Source organism: Thalassophryne amazonica, chromosome 10, assembly GCF_902500255.1.
Source record: "Thalassophryne amazonica chromosome 10, fThaAma1.1, whole genome shotgun sequence".
NCBI lineage: Eukaryota > Metazoa > Chordata > Actinopteri > Batrachoidiformes > Batrachoididae > Thalassophryne > Thalassophryne amazonica.
The window spans coordinates 9,209,065-9,226,468 of record NC_047112.1 but is presented as its reverse complement, the minus strand read 5'-3'; the positions used below and the strand labels follow the sequence as shown (position 1 = coordinate 9,226,468).

Sequence of the window (17,404 nt, the reverse complement as noted above, 5' to 3'; positions counted from 1 at the left end):
TCCATGCATTTATCTCTTCTAGATTGGACTACTGCAATGTTCTATTTTCTGGTTTACCGCAGTCTAGCATTAGGGGTCTCCAGTTGGTTCAAAATGCTGCAGCCAGACTTTTGACACGAAGCAGAAAGTTTGACCACATTGCACCCATTTTGGTGTCCCTTCACTGGCTTCCTGTCCCAGTGAGATCAGATTTTAAGGTTCTGCTGCTAACCTATAAAATTATTCATGGACTGGCACCTCCCTACCTAGCTGACCTAATTAAACCTTACGTACCAGCCCGGGCATTACGTTCTCAGGGTGCAGGACTACTTTGTGTCCCTAAGGTGAATAAGAAGTCTGTGGGTCACAGAGCTTTCTCTTATCGTGCCCCTGTTCTGTGGAATGATCTCCCTGCGTCAATAAAACAGTCAGATTCTGTGGAGACTTTCAAGTCCAGACTTAAGACGCACTTATTTTCCCTTTCATATGGCTAGCATACTGGTACAGTTTTGTTTTGCGCTTTTTACTCTTTTAATTCATTTATTAGTAATTGGAGCGGGCCGCGGCCTCAACTTTACCTAAATTCTGGGTCTTTTACTGAAGCTTAGGGCTAGTGGCCGGCGATCACCTTAGTATTTCTCTGTTTTTCTTGTTGTTTAATGCTGGCAAATTATACAGTATTTTTTTGTCTTTCTGATGCCTGATTCTGTTTTTTCTCTCTGTTTAAGCTGCAGCTCCATCCAGAGTTGGGAGTTGTATTCATGTTGGCGATCCTCCTGTCCTGTGCGCCAATAGCATTTCTTGTATATTCGTCTGTGAATTGTTCTGTAATTTGTGTCTGCATCATGGATCAAGCAGAGGGTCGCCCCTTTGAGTCTGGTCTGCTTGAGGTTTCTTCCTCAGAGGGAGTTTTTCCTTACCACTGTTGCTCTGGGGGTTGGTAAGGTTAGACCTTACCTGTGTGAAGTGCTTTGAGGCAACTCTGTTGTGATTTGGCGCTATATAAATGAAAATAAATTGAAATTGACAACTTACCTGCAACTTGACAACTTGACCCTGATATGAGGAGACTCGATCACGAGTGGCATCGGCTGACTGTGTTCACATGAACACCTGAAAAAAGAACAACATTGACATTTTTGTGTTTTCCAAATACACATATGCATGTAAACTGATGTTTTTTGTTCAGATGTCTGTTCATTCAAAGTAGATTAGATGTGATACAATTTATGATTACAGATTTCTGTATGTGTATTTTAGACAGGAAAGTCTCCATTTAGCATTAACATTTTTCTACAATATTATGCCTGATAAAATTTGACAACAGATATAGAAGTAAAATTTTCTTTTATTTAGAAATCTTTTTCCCCCATCCCATGTGGGTCTACAGCTTTTCAGATAAAGATTTGCAATCATTTGCTTTGAATAAAAAGTGAAGAATTAGCAATCACAAGAAACTGACTTATAAATGATTAAATATATACAGAATGTACAGAAACTTTATTTTCTGTGCTTAAATTCGGATCGGACCGGGAGTGACATGTTTAGCCGCATGTTCTCCTTGAATTGCTGGCTGTCTGAGTGGTGTCCAAAAAATGAGGTGGGCTTCATAGATAATTGGCAAAGCTTCTGGGGAAAACCTGGTCTTGTTAGGAGAGACGGCATCCATCCCACTTTGGATGGAGCAGCTCTCATTTCTAGAAATCTGGCCAATTTTATTAAACCCTCCAAACCGTGACTACCCAGGGTTGGGACCAGGAAGCAGAGTTGTAGTCTTACACACCTCTCTGCAGCTTCTCTCCCCCTGCCATCCCCTCATTACCCCATCCCTGTAGAGACGGTGCCTGCTCCCAGACCTCCAACAACCAGTAAAAATCTATTTAAGCATAAAAATTCAAAAAGAAAAAATAATATAGCACCTTCAACTGCACCACAGACTAAAACAGTTAAATGTGGTTTATTAAACATTAGGTCTCTTTCTTCTAAGTCCCTGTTAGTAAATGATATGATAATTGATCAACATATTGATTTATTCTGCCTTACAGAAACCTGGTTACAGCAGGATGAATATGTTAGTTTAAATGAGTCAACACCCCCGAGTCACACTAACTGTCAGAATGCTCGTAGCACGGGCCGGGGTGGAGGATTAGCAGCAATCTTCCATTCCAGCCTATTAATTATTCAAAAACTCAGACAGAGCTTTAATTCATTTGAAAGCTTGACTCTTAGTCTTGTCCATCCAAATTGGAAGTCCCAAAAAACAGTTTTATTTGTTGTTATCTATCGTCCACCTGGTTGTTACTGTGAGTGTCTCTGTGAATTTTCAGACCTTTTGTCTGACTTAGTGCTTAGCTCAGATAAGATAATTATAGTGGGCGATTTTAACATCCACATAGATGCTGAGAATGACAGTCTCAACACTGCATTTAATCTATTATTAGACTCAGTTGGCTTTGCTCAAAATGGAAATGAGTCCACCCCCCACTTTAATCATACTTTAGATCTTGTTTTGACTTATGGTATGGAAATTCAAGACTTAACAGTACTCCCGGAAAACCCCCTTCTGTCTGATCATTTCTTAATAACATTTACATTTACTTTAATGGACTACCCAGCAGTGGGGAATAAGTTTCATTACAGTAGAAGTCTTTCAGAAAGCGCTGTAACTAGGTTTAAGGATATGATTCCTTCTTTGTTCTGTTCTCCAATGCCATATACCAACACAGTGCAGAGTAGCTACCTAAACTCTGTAAGTGAGATAGATTATCTCGTCAATAGTTTTACATCCTCATTGAGCACAACTTTGGATGCTGTAGCTCCTCTGAAAAAGAGAGCCTTAAATCAGAAGTGCCTGACTCCGTGGTATAACTCACAAACTCGCAGCTTAAAGCGTAAGTTGGAGAGGAAATGGCGTCTCTCTAGAAGATCTTCACTTAGCCTGGAAAAGAGTCTGTTGCTCTATAAAAAAAGCCCTCCGTAAAGCTAGGACATCTTACTACGCATCACTAATTGAAGAAAATAAGAACCCCAGGTTTCTTTTCAGCACTGTAGCCAGGCTGACAAAGAGTCAGAGCTCTATTGAGCCGAGTATTCCTTTAACTTTAACTAGTAATGACTTCATGACTTTCTTTGCTAATAAAATTTTAACTATTAGAGAAAAAATTACTCATAACCATCCCAAAGACGTATCGCTATCTTTGGCTGCTTTCAGTGATGCCGGTATTTGGTTAGACTCTTTCTCTCAGATTGTTCTGTCTGAGTTATTTTCATTAGTTACTTCATCCAAACCATCAACATGTCTATTAGACCCCATTCCTACCAGGCTGCTCAAGGAAGCCCTACCATTAATTAATGCTTCGATCTTAAATATGATCAATCTTTATTAGTTGGCTATGTACCACAGGCTTTTAAGGTGGCAGTAATTAAACCATTACTTAAAAAGCCATCACTTGACCCAGCTATCTTAGCTAATTATAGGCCAATCTCCAACCTTCCTTTTCCCTCAAAAATTCTTGAAAGGGTAGTTGTAAAACAGCTAACTGATCATCTGCAGAGGAATGGTCTATTTAAAGAGTTTCAGTCAGGTTTTAGAATTCATCATAGTACAGAAACAGCATTAGTGAAGGTTACAAATGATCTTCTTATGGCCTCAGACAGTGGACTCATCTCTGTGCTTGTCCTGTTAGACCTCAGTGCTGCTTTTGATACTGTTGACCATAAAATTTTATTACAGAGATTAGAGCATGCCATAAGTATTAAAGGCACTGCGCTGCAGTGGTTTGAATCATATTTATCTAATAGATTACAATTTGTTCATGTAAATGGGGAGTCTTCTTCACAGACTAAGGTTAATTATGGAGTTCCACAAGGTTCTGTGCTAGGACCAATTTTATTCACTTTATACATGCTTCCCTTAGGCAGTATTATTAGAAAGCATTGCTTAAATTTTCATTGTTATGCAAATGATACCCAGCTTTATCTATCCATGAAGCCAGAGGACACACACCAATTAGTTAAACTGCAGGAATGTCTTACAGACATAAAGACATGGATGACCTCTAATTTCCTGCTTTTAAATTCAGATAAAACTGAAGTTATTGTACTTGGCCCCACAAATCTTAGAAACATGGTGTCTAACCTGATTCTTACTCTGGATGGCATTACCCTGACCTCTAGTAATACTGTGAGAAATCTTGGAGTCATTTTTGATCAGGATATGTCATTCAAAGCGCATATTAAGCAAATATGTAGGACTGCTTTTTTACATTTGCGCAAAAAAAATTAGAAAGGTCTTGTCTCAGAGTGATGCTGAAAAACTAATTCATGCATTTATTTCCTCTAGGCTGGACTATTGTAATTCATTATTATCAGGTTGTCCTAAAAGTTCCCTGAAAAGCCTTCAGTTAATTCAAAATGCTGCAGCTAGAGTACTGACGGGGACTAGAAGGAGAGAGCATATCTCACCCATATTGGCCTCTCTTCATTGGCTTCCTGTTAATTCTAGAATAAAATTTAAAATTCTTCATTTACTTATAAGGTTTTGAATAATCAGGTCCCATCTTATCTTAGGGACCTCATAGTACCATATCACCCCAATAGAGTGCTTCGCTCTCAGACCGCAGGCTTACTTGTAGTTCCTAGGGTTTGTAAGAGTAGAATGGGAGGCAGAGCCTTCAGCTTTCAGGCTCCTCTCCTGTGGAACCAGCTCCCAATTTGGATCAGGGAGACAGACACCCTCTCTACGATTAGGCTTAAAACTTTCCTTTTTGCTAAAGCTTATAGTTAGGGCTGGATCAGGTGACCCTGAACCATCCCTTAGTTATGCTGCTATAGACTTAGACTGCTGGGGGGGTTCCCATGATGCACTAAGTGTTTCTTTCTCTTTTTGCGCTGTATGCACCACTCTGCATTTAATCATTAGTCATTGATCTCTGCTGTCTTCCACAGCATGTCTTTTTCCTGATTCTCTCCCCTCAGCCCCAACCAGTCCCAGCAGAAGACTGCCCCTCCCTGAGCCTGGTTCTGCTGGAGTTTTCTTCCTGTTAAAAGGGAGTTTTTCCTTCCCACCGTCGCCAAGTGCTTGCTCATAGGGGGTCGTTTTGACCGTTGGGGTTTTTCTGTGATTATTGTATGGCTTTTGCCTTACAATATAAAGCACCTTGGGGCAACTGTTGTGATTTGGCGCTATATAAATTAAATTGATTTGATTTGTGCCACTGAAAACATTTTTTCATACAAAAACACACCGTGCCAGAAATAAATGATCATTTATAAGAAAAGATGGTGAGTGAACAAACCATTCTGTGTTTTGTAAGCAGCTTATATCCACAGCGCTGTTGATGTCAGCTGTCAGCTGTGTTTCACATCCTCATTCTGTCGCGTTTGGCTGGAACATACACGGTTTGGAGCCGCTCATCATTTACACCGTGGCTTTGTTGATCAGAAACTTCATCTTCAAACACAATCGATATGTCACTTAAATCTTCGCTATAATCGCGCACTATGCCTTCGCTGTCTGTGTCTGCCGTATTGGTAAACAGAGCTGCGCTGCAACACTTTTACTCGCATGACGTCACATCCGTTGCAGCTAAAAAGTAGGTAAATTCAAATTCTCAGATGGGTAAGGAAATGTCTAAATCCTTGTTCTGTGTAATTTTATGGTAAAATACAAAGACAACATGTGGAAAAAGCTTTTTTTATTCTTCAAGAATATGTAAAAACGTCATGGCGTGGCAGGCACCCTTTAACATTAACAGATCAATCATGTTTAGAATTTTTCTGTCAAGGAGTTTTAAAATTTAGGAAAAATGTAATGATAGAGTGGCATATTTGCATGTTGATGTTTTCTTCAGTGGTTCAGTTGTTTTGCACTCGTGTGGACCCCAAATACTTCAAATGAGCAAAAAAGTGCAGATGCACAGTAACTTTAAAAACAATTAGTAAAATACTCGTAGTTTAATTTTGTGGAGAGGTGGAGCTTCTGGGGGGAAAAAAAAATTGTTTATTGAAAAGTTTGTACCTTCAGCTTTTATTTTCTCTCCATTAAGAGTTGAATTATTCTGAGCAGGCAGTCTCAGTCTAAAGGCCCTGTGCCCTGCTTTCACTTTTTCCAGATGATTATTTCCACTTTTAGTTGCCACACTTTTTTATAGTTATCAACCTAAATTTTATCGTAATTCCTCATGACAGCGTTGTTGTCCAGCCCTAATCCACATGCTGTCTGTCATACAGCAGATCAGCAGTTTTTAAAAACAGTGAATCGTGCAGCTGTTGTGTGCCGTGACTGACACCATAACTGTTAGCAGGCGGAGAGGCAGGTGGTCACGCCGTCCTTCAGCAGCGACAAAGAAAACAGTGGACAGTGTCTGCTGGGTGGAGCCAAGGGATGGAGCTCCTCCCTGCTGAACTGGAACCGGAATAAGAGAGTGAGCAGCAGCGTCACCAAGAGAGCAGGAAGCACTTTCAGTTTGTCATTTGGAAGCAATCAAATAATTGACCATTAACCAAACAATCATGGGTTCAGTCCCCAATTGTCCTTGGGCAAAACATTGAAACCCTAAACTGTTCAACCTTATGGCACATTTCCACATCAGTGTGGGAAAAAAAAAACCTAATGAATGAAGACGACGGGCGAAAACTAAACCCAACACTTTAACTTCACTTGATGCTGTGTCCTCACAATAGTTTATATCCCATCCTGTGAGCTGATCACCTCCGGTAAGTGCCATGTTCTGTTACACTGACAGACAGTGCCCCCTAGTGGTTACTGTGCCCTCTGGCAGTTTAGATGAGCACATTCCAAATTTTTTATAGTGTGTTGTAGCGTAGGTTATCAGGCCAACTGTAGTAAGGTTCTAAACAAAAGATTTATTTTTTGATAATTACTTTTTGTATAAAGAAAACTGATTTGTTGTTTTGACTTCAGTAGTTTTAATGGTATTTAATGACATTTGATTATCTTCACTTTATCTGAAAATGTGGCACTGCTTGTTACACTAACATCTCACTTAAGTAACATTTTACTTTCAAAGTATCGTTTTTCTGATATCAGCAGTGAGGTCACTGATGCTGCCACAATCAAAACACCAGATTGGCTGATCTGTGCCACGGCCGAGAAACGGTTCACCCAGTGGAAATTGTCCCGCCCCAGAGATGTTGCCACATTGCATTTGGCTAATCCTGCAAATCTGCACAGTCAAAATTTTAAAAACAAACTATAACTAAACAGAGAATGTTGTCAACTTCTACTGACATTTGTGACGAAACCTCATGATGGTCCAAATGATTTCTTCAGTGATTTGATATAAAATGCATTTTAGTGATGATATGTCTATTATGGTATTTTTTTATCATTAACGTATCATTACGATATTTCTTACTCCCACAGTGATCCCCACTATGAACTCAGATCCTTTGTCTGTGCATGCACAGTCCTGTCCGTGCATGCTCACACTGTAAAGCTCAGCTTTTACGCAGACATTATAATGTAGATTTATTTTTGTAACATGCTGCAAAATTACAGCTCACTTTAATGAAGAGGACGTATTTATCTGGGGGGAAATTCCACAGTGAATACACGTGAACCCCGTCAACACATGGTCGATTTGTGGACACTGAAAACTTAGACTACTGTATAAAACTTAACATTTTTGTCAAATTGAACCGTTTTTGGGAGGGGGGGTGCGAGTATAAATTCACAGAGGCCCCAGAAAAGGGCCAAGAAGGTGCAGGTTTTCTTTGGAACACCCACCCCAGCAGGTGATCTCACTGATTAACATCACTTTGAGCAGAAGGGACGAGTTCACCAGTGAAATCACCTGCTGCACCCTCTCGGCCCTTTCTGGAATCAGTTTGACACCTGTGGTTTAATCTGTGACAGCGCCCCCTGGCTGTAGATGGATGGCACAAACAACGCAAAGGTACTGAATTGCTGTTTGTTTTTTTCCCTGATCCATACTGTAATTTGGATTTAATTTATAAAATGGAAATTTCTTTATTTCAATGGCACTTTAATGTTGGATTTGATAAATTAATCAGTGTTTTCCTGAAAGTTGCTTTTTTAATGCACTGTGACGTAACAAATGTCAAAGCGTTTTTGTATTTTCTGACTCTGTACGGCTGTCTCAGCTGTGAGTAAAAATGTTTTTTATGTTTTCATGAACAGTTTGAGCTTTCTTAAGACTTTGATAAAGTAGGTGTGTGAGATTTGTAGATTAATCATATTAATTGCAGTTTTGGCAGTGTGATCGCGTCCGTCTTCATGAGGTCAAACCACAACCGTCGTGTCAATATTCACGAGTCACTGATATTGTTTTTCTTTGTTTAATTAATGATGGATCGTATGACAGCTCCTGATATGTGAAGCTAATGTGGCCAAAATTTGTAAGTGCTTCTAATAAAATTTTTCCCAAAGATTTAAATTTTATTTTTTGTAAATATTTATCTCAATTAGTAAGTCATTTAATTTTAAAATCTCATATTTTATTCTAATTCTGTATACAAGGTGTCAAGGAGCCAGAGGACGAGTCTTCAACTACAATAAAAAACAAACAAATTAGCTTCTTATGTTATGAGAGTTTCAGATTGCGCTTCAATTTTGGATTTGGACCCCAGTCTGTTTCAGAAGATCTGTAAAAAGACATAGCTTTGTTTATTTTATTCCTTTTTGATCACAGTAAATCACTAATTTATGGCATGAATTGGGTAAAAAAAGCTACTGACAAAACGCCGGCAAAAAGGGTCCATTTCCATTGGAGTTTGTGGCGCCATGGCAGCGATAATATCAAAAATATCATGAAGATTGTTTATATAATGTTCTGTTACAGATTATTTAATCGCAGAATGATTTAGGTGGATTTTTATTTCATTACAGCTCACCTTCTCAGGGTTCCTCATGTCTTTGGCAAATGCGTTGCCTGATCGCTTGACCAAGCCACGCTAGGATTCGCTGTGAGAAGGACACACCGACGAAAAAGGGCCAATCAGGACTCTTGTCTCTTGTGACATACGGGGAACTGTTTTTCAAAAAAAAAAAAAAAAAAAAGAAGCACATGGTTCTACAAGCCGTGGCAAGTGGTGCTGGATTTGGCCCCGAGATATTTTACACTGATCTTATGAACGTTTCCTGGCGAGACAAAAAAAACACGGGAAACCGCGAAAATTGGCATCCCTGAACGTCTCACTTAAGGACGTCTAAAGGTTGATTCAGACATTCAGGAATGGCCCAATCCACGTGGACGGCTCAGCAACAACTGAAAGCATTTCCATGACGGCATTAATGTTGCCCTCTACTGGTCACCATACCAGTCCAGGTTTTATTTTGGGCTGAAAGAAGACACTGGTATGAGCAGCAAAACGTCTCTCACACTAAATAAAGAAGCTGGGTTTAGACGGCGCTTACCCCGTTTGGCCGGGAAATCACTAAGGGCCTTTGGGCAACATCTTTAAAACCCAGAGTTGCTCCTAGTTTTTAGTGAGTGCTTTGCATAGCAGCACCCTGACCTCAGTGTATGTGTGTGAATGGGTGAATGTGAGACATTACTATAAAGCGCTATGAGCTTCTGATATAGATGGAGAAGCGCTATATGAATGCAGCGTGTTTATCATTTGGACAGCAGAGAATCCACATCAAGTCACCGACAGCTATTCATGTGTTCACAAGAACCAGTTGCGTCTTCTCCACAAATAGTCAAAATGGTGAGTAGAGACGCCGAGGTCCGAGACCAGCAGAGACGCCGAGGTCCGAGACCAGCAGAGACGCCGAGGTCCGAGACCAGCAGAGATGCCGAAGTCTGAGAACAGCAGAGACGCAGAGGTCCGAGAATGTCACGATGAAGCTGAAGGGGGTGTTGCTGGTCCCAGCCCGCTCTGTTCCAGCTCCGCGATCACAGACATGTGTTTAAAGTTGGCCGGACTGTGGTTAAAGGTCTCCACCAATTGGAACGTCTCTTGCCTCTGTGTACCGTAAAACAACTGCACCTGATTGGCCAAACACTGGGCCTGGAGGACCGTCTGGTAAAAGGACAGATGGATAAATATACAAGTGAGACCAAAGAAAAATCAGCATTAGATTGTTTGATAATCAGTCATTTATAAAAGGGATTTTCTCTTAAATCACGATACTCTGGTTTCAAGTGTTTATACGTTCTGAACATTTTGTATTTTTCTGTTAATTGCTTTTGTTGCGCTTTGGGATAGTAAATAAACAAAAACACTCTGCACTAATTCGTGGTGCCCTGGACAAGCGATGATAAGCTCAGCACTGGCAAGTGACACTTTTCTGCAGAAGGCTTTTAAAATGTTCACTCCAGTGACCTCAACGTTCAGACCCCAAAACCAATATGCTTCTTGGGATCAATACACCACACATACCAAGTTTGTTGACAATCAGGCTCTTAAAAAGATAGTACCAAGATTTTTGCAAAATGTACAGCAGTGACGTAAAACTGTTGGACCCCAAAACCAATAGGCCTCTTGGGGTCACTATGAGTAACGCATATAGCACATTTGGGGACAATCGGACAAGAACACCTGAACTGACTGACTGGCTCCCTGCACATAGTGACATCTAGCCCACTAGCTGCACTATGGGGAAAAGTAGTTATCACACAGCAGTTACAGTTGAGGTCATAGGTTTACATACACCTTAACTATAAACACACGTCAGTGAACGCTCACTGACAGACACTCACCAAGTCACCAGACTGCACAACCCTACCAACACTCAGTCTGCACAAGCACTGAAAGGATGGAGGAACCACAACACATCCCTGATGAACACCATTTTGCACTGGACAGAATTCAAACACTCCGCACAGACAACTTGGTGCATGTGTGACGGAGGCCAGCAGGAGTCTCTGTGCATGTGATAGTCAATAGGCCACACTTCCTCGACAACCACAGGGATACTCAGGCCAGAGTCCGGGAACATCCGCCTCTCATGATGGAGATTGTGAGTTTGTGTCCCAAGGGGAGCGAGTGGGAGGAGTCAAAACACAAACACAATGCAGACAAGAGAGAGCACCACTGCTGACCCACTGGAAATCTGGGAGTGAATAAAAATGTACATGAATCTGTTTTGTAATTATTATATTGAAATAACTTAATATGGAAATGTGGTCAAGTCTCAGTGAAGATGATCTGTTCTATTTTCTATGTGCACATCTGCATGTTGGTTATTCATGAATGTCCACACGCTAACTACAATCTTAAAAAAAATGAAAACAGTTGGCGGGAATGTGAAGACTGTGGACTGTGTGTAAAAGCAGCAGGCGTGTGGGAGGACTTACAAAGAACTTTGGGTCCATCTCAGCCATCATGAGGACCACACCCTTGTTGTCCTGCAGGTCTGGATAATGGTAGAGGATCAGCTGACTGGGAGCATTCTCACCCAGCATCTGCAAAGAAAATGCCAAAAATTGCTTTCAGATTAAGCATGAAATAAAACATCATCTGGTTTCAGTCACATGGATTCACCAGCTGTTGTGCGTTTGTTTAAGTGGAAACATTCCCATCCACCTGTAACTCATGTCGAGCAAATCTCAATTCCACAAACCTCCGATGGGTTCCGACTCCAAGATGAAAGTACCAGAGTTCCACTGAGAGGAGTGACACGAGCAGATGTCTGGAATGACCTTTCCTGACTGTTGCTGAGTGATGTGACTATTTGAGGATTTAATGCCAAACGCGAGTTGTTTTGGGAAATCAGGTGCAGAATGCGGAGTTCTATTTCCACGTTACATCATTAACCTTCCCAAAGATGTGAGAGCTTCTTAATTTAAAGATAAGATCAAAAACTATTAATATGGTCAATCCATTGTTTGCATCAATGCAAAGTCTTCCTTGAATAATTTCTGTAAATCCCATTATTTTTAATGAATTTCCTTCAGTTTTCCACACTGAAACTGCAAGCACACTGACAACTTGGCCAAAGTCCAATTAAAATGTATTTATTTCAGCTTCTCGTGTTTTAACGAGCAGCACAGTGGCTTACTGATTAGCACTGTTGCCTCACAACAAGGTCATGGGATCGATTCCCACCTGTGGCCTGTGTGGAGTTTGCATGTTCTCCCCGTGTTTGCGTGGGTTTCCTCCCACATTTAAAGACATGCAGGGCAGGTGGACTGGAAACTTTAAATTGTCCAGGTCTCACTTGCAAAAGAGGTCTCGATCTCAGTGGGACGAACCTGGTTAAATAAAGGTTCAATTCAATTAAAATTAAATTTAGTCTGGGACCCCACAGTGGATCAGGTGCAAATTTTCAAGTTTTTCCAGACGATGTTTCCTTATGCAGCTCTACATGTACACAGAGAACAAGCAACAGGTGGAATCTGACTAATGTGCCCGTAATATTTTGGATTACTGAAAAATCATTTAAAGGTTGTTTGTGTGCAGAAATTAAAGCGTCGGAGGGAGCGGGAAGTACAACTATGGGAGGAGAAGAAAGTAGAAAGTTGAGGGGAGGGCGAAGAATGGGAAGTGGAGCATCAGAGGGAGCGGTAAGTAGAGCGTCAGGAGGAGGAGGAGGAAGTAGCGCATCAGAGGGAGTGGGAAGTAGAGCGTCAGAAGGAGCAGGATGTAGCACATCAGGGGAAGCAGGAGGTAGAGTGTCAGAGGGGCGGGAAGAGCAGTTGGTTTACCTGGACGTTGATGAGGGAGGTGAAGTGGAGCTGGTGTCCGGACCACTGACCCACAAAGAACTCGTAGCCTTCACGCTGAGGTAAAGCAAACAGGAACTGACAGAAACAAAAACTGGGTCAGGAAAAAAACAACCTCTTACAGTCAAACATGAATTTTGGCCCCGCCCACTTGGGATAAACACCAACGGCAGCAACAAGCCTCAGGGCCTGAACCGGACTCATCGGGCTTGGCCTGGTGTTTGTCGGAGCGGTGCTGATCATCTTACCATCGGACACGACTTCGCTCTGCTGGACATCAGCGCGTACATCTGCGTCTGCAGCACAAATCAGACACACATTTTGTTTTCATCACAACAACAAACAACAAGTGAAACTTGGCTGTCAATCACTGAGACAGGTGTCCAATCAGCTCGCTGCCTTAAACTCACCGGGATGATGGCGCTGATGGTGTCTTTGGTGGAAAAATACTTCATCCAAAGCTGAGAGAAGAAAACAAAACCGCACAAAAAGTGCGATGAATGTTTATTTCGTCACCAGTGTTGTAACTTCGGTGTTAACTTCCAGATAAAAAATAAAGCGGCTGACAGGTGGCGCCACAAACCACCTCAGAACATCACCTCTGCGATCTGCTCCCCCGTCTTATCACGGATCATCTCCAGGTTGAAGATGGAGTCCAGAGTCTGCAGAGGAACACAGTCACACACTTCATCACATTAAATCATGTCCTTCACACACTCGATACTTCACCACCAACTCTGCTGTCAGGTCATTAACCAATCAGCTGCTTGTCACTGGTGCAGCAGGGAGAGATGGGAAATATGCGGAGCAGGTGTGGTGAGCATTAACATAAAAGTATAAATTAAGGGCAGTTAAATGTTCATGTGACCAGGAAATACTCCTGTAGCCATGACAACAGTGATGGGTTCTGCCCTCTGCTGGCTGGTGGAGGTACACGCACCAGTAGCAAAGACTTCTCCTGGTGCATGTACCTTCACCAGCCCCCTGGTTGTCTCCTTGGGGAGGTCTTCCAGGTACGTTCAACCAAGAGGTGGCCTCGGGGAAGACCCAAGACACGTTGGAGAGATTAAACTTCCCAGCTGGCTTGGGAACGCCTTGGGATCCCCGGGAAGAGTTAGAGGACTTGGCTGAGAATAGGGAAGTGTGGGAAGAGCTGCTTGCTTTGCTGCCACCGTGGCACGGACCCAGATAACTGGTTGAAAATGAATGAATAAATTAAAAAAAATGTACAGCTGGTTAAATAAGTAAAAAAAATTGTAGTTAGCTAAAAATAAATAAATAATAAAAATTGCAGCTGGTTAAAAAAAATTAAAAATTGAAGCTGATTAACACTTTAAGCCCTACTGGAGCAGCAAAAGGCTGAATTTAGTTAGGTTAAAAAAAATCTACAGTTGGCTTTAAAAAAAATTACAAAATGTGGTTTGCTTAAAAAAATAATAAATTACAAAATTTACAATTGGCTTAAAAAAATAAAGCTGACAGACGTGTCCTTTTAGTTTACTCCAATTATCAAAAGTATTATTATAAATCCCTTTAATAGGAGGATTAAAAATGATTTAGCTGATAAATAAAAAGTAAACTGGAGCAGAATTCTCCTCGTTCACTCTCACCTTGTTTTTTGTGAAACCTCCAGACGCGCCGTCACTGTCAGCTGATCTTCGGTGCTTCTCCAACTGCAAGAATTTGGAGAATAAAACCAAACAATTACAATCAAGTAAAACAGTTTTTATTCCAGTTCTTTAAAAAATGTAATTAAAAGAATTTTTTTTTTCCACATCTTGATTCTTTTCTCTCTTTTTTTGACCAATTTAACACCAGTTTTAGTTTGGAGTTGTATGAATGTAAAAAGAAACAATCAGTTATGAAACCAGATTTAACAGAATTACAACTGTTTCAAAGAGAAGAAAAAAAAAGGATATTTGGTTTACAAAACATCTAAACAGTTTCACACCAGATGTCCAATCAGTTACAAACTGGTTTAAAGTTAAATAAAATAGAAAAGCAAGAAACCGTCACATTAGTGAGGCCAAATAATAAGAATTTTTGCTTTCTTGACAAATGAGAAACAATTAATTGGCATTTTCCAGTCAATGGACATGTGGAGGCGGTTCTGTGTCAGCTGAAACTCCACCTCCTTCTCCTCAAAGTGGACAAACTCTGCCTGCTTAGAGTGTCCAAGAACCTCAGTCTTGCCGTCATGCCTTTTCTCCAGTCGAGCCTTGTACTCCTGTGGTTTGACACTGGGAGGGGGTAAAGAATTTTTCAATATTTTAATAACAAAAAGTTAGAATATACAAACTGACAGGAAAACAATGACATTAAAACACGAGATTAAATTTATGATATGAAGAGAAAGATTACAGTTTAAAGTAAAATGTATTTTTCACAATAAATGTGAAATGGTAAATGGACTGCATTTATTTAGCACTTTTCCATCTGCATGAGACACTCAAAGCGCTTTACAATAATGCCTCACATTCACCCTGATGTGAAGGCGCTGCCGTAGGAGGTGCTCACTACACAACGGGAGCAATAGGCGATGAAAGACCAAGGGCCTTTAGTGATTTTCCAGTGAGGCTGGGATTTGAACCGAGGATCTTCTGGCCTCAAGCCCAATGCCTTAACCATCAACTCCCCTAAATGTGGCACATATTCTTCTTTTCAGTGTGTCAGAATGGTCTCCATTTAACCTGATTGCTGCCTTTATTTTCTTTATATAATAATGAATTCATCCAATTGTATTAATATAACTTTAACCTCAGTATTAAAGACTTTTATTGCAACACTGGAAATTCTCATATTTCCTTGGAAATGGCATCACATATTTTACTTATATTATCAAAAATAAATTATATTCAGCAGCTTCTCAAAACATTAGCTAAGACTCAGAGGGAAATCCTGAGCAGCGCACTCTGCTGGCTGTCAGTGGTACTGTCTGAGTGCTCTTCTAGTTTCCATCCAGACACATATGAAAGTTTTTTTTTTTTTTAAACAAAATTAAATTATGACATTTTTCTTTGATAAATAAAAAAAACTAATAATTCTAACTTGTTAATTATTTTTAAAATATTTTCAGATATACTCTAAAGGGAATTATTTTTTCATAAAATCACATCGTCTTTTGGAATTAGAAATTCACATCACAACTTTTTAAAATCATAAACTGACATTTTTTTATTGTTGAATTTTATTTTGTCCTTTTTCAAACAGAAATTCGTCAGATTTTGTGGATTATTTTTTTATTATTACTTTTTCCCCGTTTCGGTTTTCGATGTTTCTGACCTGCGCAGTTTCTGGATCTTGTCCTGGTATTTGTTGTAGAACGGGTTCTGTTCCAGCTCCGGTTCTTTCCGCACCGAGAAAGTTCGGAGGTGGGTCAGGACCAGACCGGGGATCAGCGGCTTGCCACCGGCGGTAACGGTTCTGACCGCTAACACGCCCCGGTACAAAGAGGCCATCTGAACCAGTGCCATGTTCACGTCGCTGCGGTGCCACATCTAAACAGGTCCGCCGGAAACCGAATCCAACAAAAAGGTTCCGATCCTCACGTCAGGTCTGCGTTCGTGTGCTCGTGCCGTCAGTACCACACCGTAGAACTGTCCTAGAACCTGGATAACAACCAACCAGACACGTGGGCGTGGCTTTTTCTGTGGTGTCCCAGTACATGCTCCCAAACCTGACCTGAGCTGTCCTAACCCTGATAGATCTTTAAAATGGAATTTCTGCAGAAATGATAACACGCGGATGAAGAATCCACTTGGATTGGTTATGTGATTTTTATTTTTATTTTTTTAATGGCTGAACCGCCAATGATCAAGATCAAAGATCAGCTACCATGATGAAAGGTGAGGATCAAATATCAAGATCAGAATTCAAGGGCATTTTGATCTTAGATCCTGATCACTGGATCTAACCTCAACATTGAGGATCAAAGATTATGAGTAACGATGAGTGATTGGGAACAAAACTTAGGGTCAGTGGTAAACAATCAGTATCAAAGGCCAGCAACATGATCAAAGAAATGTCATCAACAAATCTGCATCATAGATCAGCAATCATAAATAAACAAACAATCAGGATCAAAGGTCAGGAACATGATCAAGGATTATGATTAAGTTGCCTTGGGGCAACTGTTTGTTGTGATTTGGCGCTATATAAAAAAATTAATTGATTGATTGATTGATTACTGAGTAGGATCAAAGATTTGTGATCACCAAAAAAGGCCCGAATCTGCATCTGGGGAGATGATAGTCTAGTGGTTAAGGCGCTGGGCTTGAGACCAGAAGATTCTCGGTTCGAATCCCAGCCTGACTGGAAAATTGGTAAGGGCCCTTGGGCAAGGTCTTTAATCCCCTATTACTCCCAGTGTGTAGTGAGCACCTTGTATGGCAGCACCCTGACATCGGGGTGAATGTGAGGCATATGTTGTGTGTTGGGGGGTTTGACTGGATGTTTTTGTGTTCTTTTCTTTTCTTTGCTCTCCAGGTGGTATGCAAACTGGTTTTTGTCTGTGGAGACGGTGCTGGCAGAAGAGTCCTTCACCCTCATCAGCATTATTAGCAGCACCTGTGGATGATGCTCACGTGTAAACTTAAAGACTTTCAGCTGAAGCAGATAATGAGATGGCGTTCTGCATTTAAGCCATGAGTGGTTCAAGCAGAATTGCCGGGAACTCAACCTTGTGACGTTCGTTTGTGAGACGCTGAGGACCGCGCCTGGGTTTGACACATCGTGTCTGTGAAGGAGGACGGGTGAGGGACACATGCTGT

The 17,404-nt window shown here is 40.9% G+C and overlaps 2 protein-coding genes across 3 annotated transcripts in view; one reads left to right on the top strand and one right to left on the bottom strand.

Moving 5' to 3' along the window:
• rhpn1 (rhophilin, Rho GTPase binding protein 1) overlaps nucleotides 1-8,380 on the top strand; it is a 42,121-nt gene extending 33,741 nt beyond the window's left edge. The window contains exon 16 of one of the 2 annotated variants that reach the window (XM_034179402.1): nucleotides 6,282-8,380. In XM_034179402.1, the coding sequence (XP_034035293.1) occupies nucleotides 6,282-6,482 (201 nt within the window). In that variant the 3' untranslated portion in view covers nucleotides 6,483-8,380. The remainder of the gene's footprint in view (nucleotides 1-6,281) is intronic. The other variant, XM_034179403.1, reaches the window with a different exon arrangement.
• A 1,421-nt stretch (nucleotides 8,381-9,801) lies between these two features.
• Nucleotides 9,802-16,146, bottom strand: atpaf1 (ATP synthase mitochondrial F1 complex assembly factor 1). The gene is made up of 9 exons (XM_034179404.1): nucleotides 15,918-16,146; nucleotides 14,767-14,875; nucleotides 14,246-14,308; nucleotides 13,235-13,297; nucleotides 13,046-13,096; nucleotides 12,884-12,931; nucleotides 12,618-12,713; nucleotides 11,268-11,375; nucleotides 9,802-9,990 (listed from the first exon to the last, which is right to left on the bottom strand). The coding sequence occupies exons 1-9, from the start codon at nucleotides 16,130-16,132 to the stop codon at nucleotides 9,805-9,807; spliced, it is 939 nt and encodes a 312-aa protein (XP_034035295.1). The 5' UTR covers nucleotides 16,133-16,146; the 3' UTR covers nucleotides 9,802-9,804.
• Nucleotides 16,147-17,404: the final 1,258 nt, after the last annotated feature.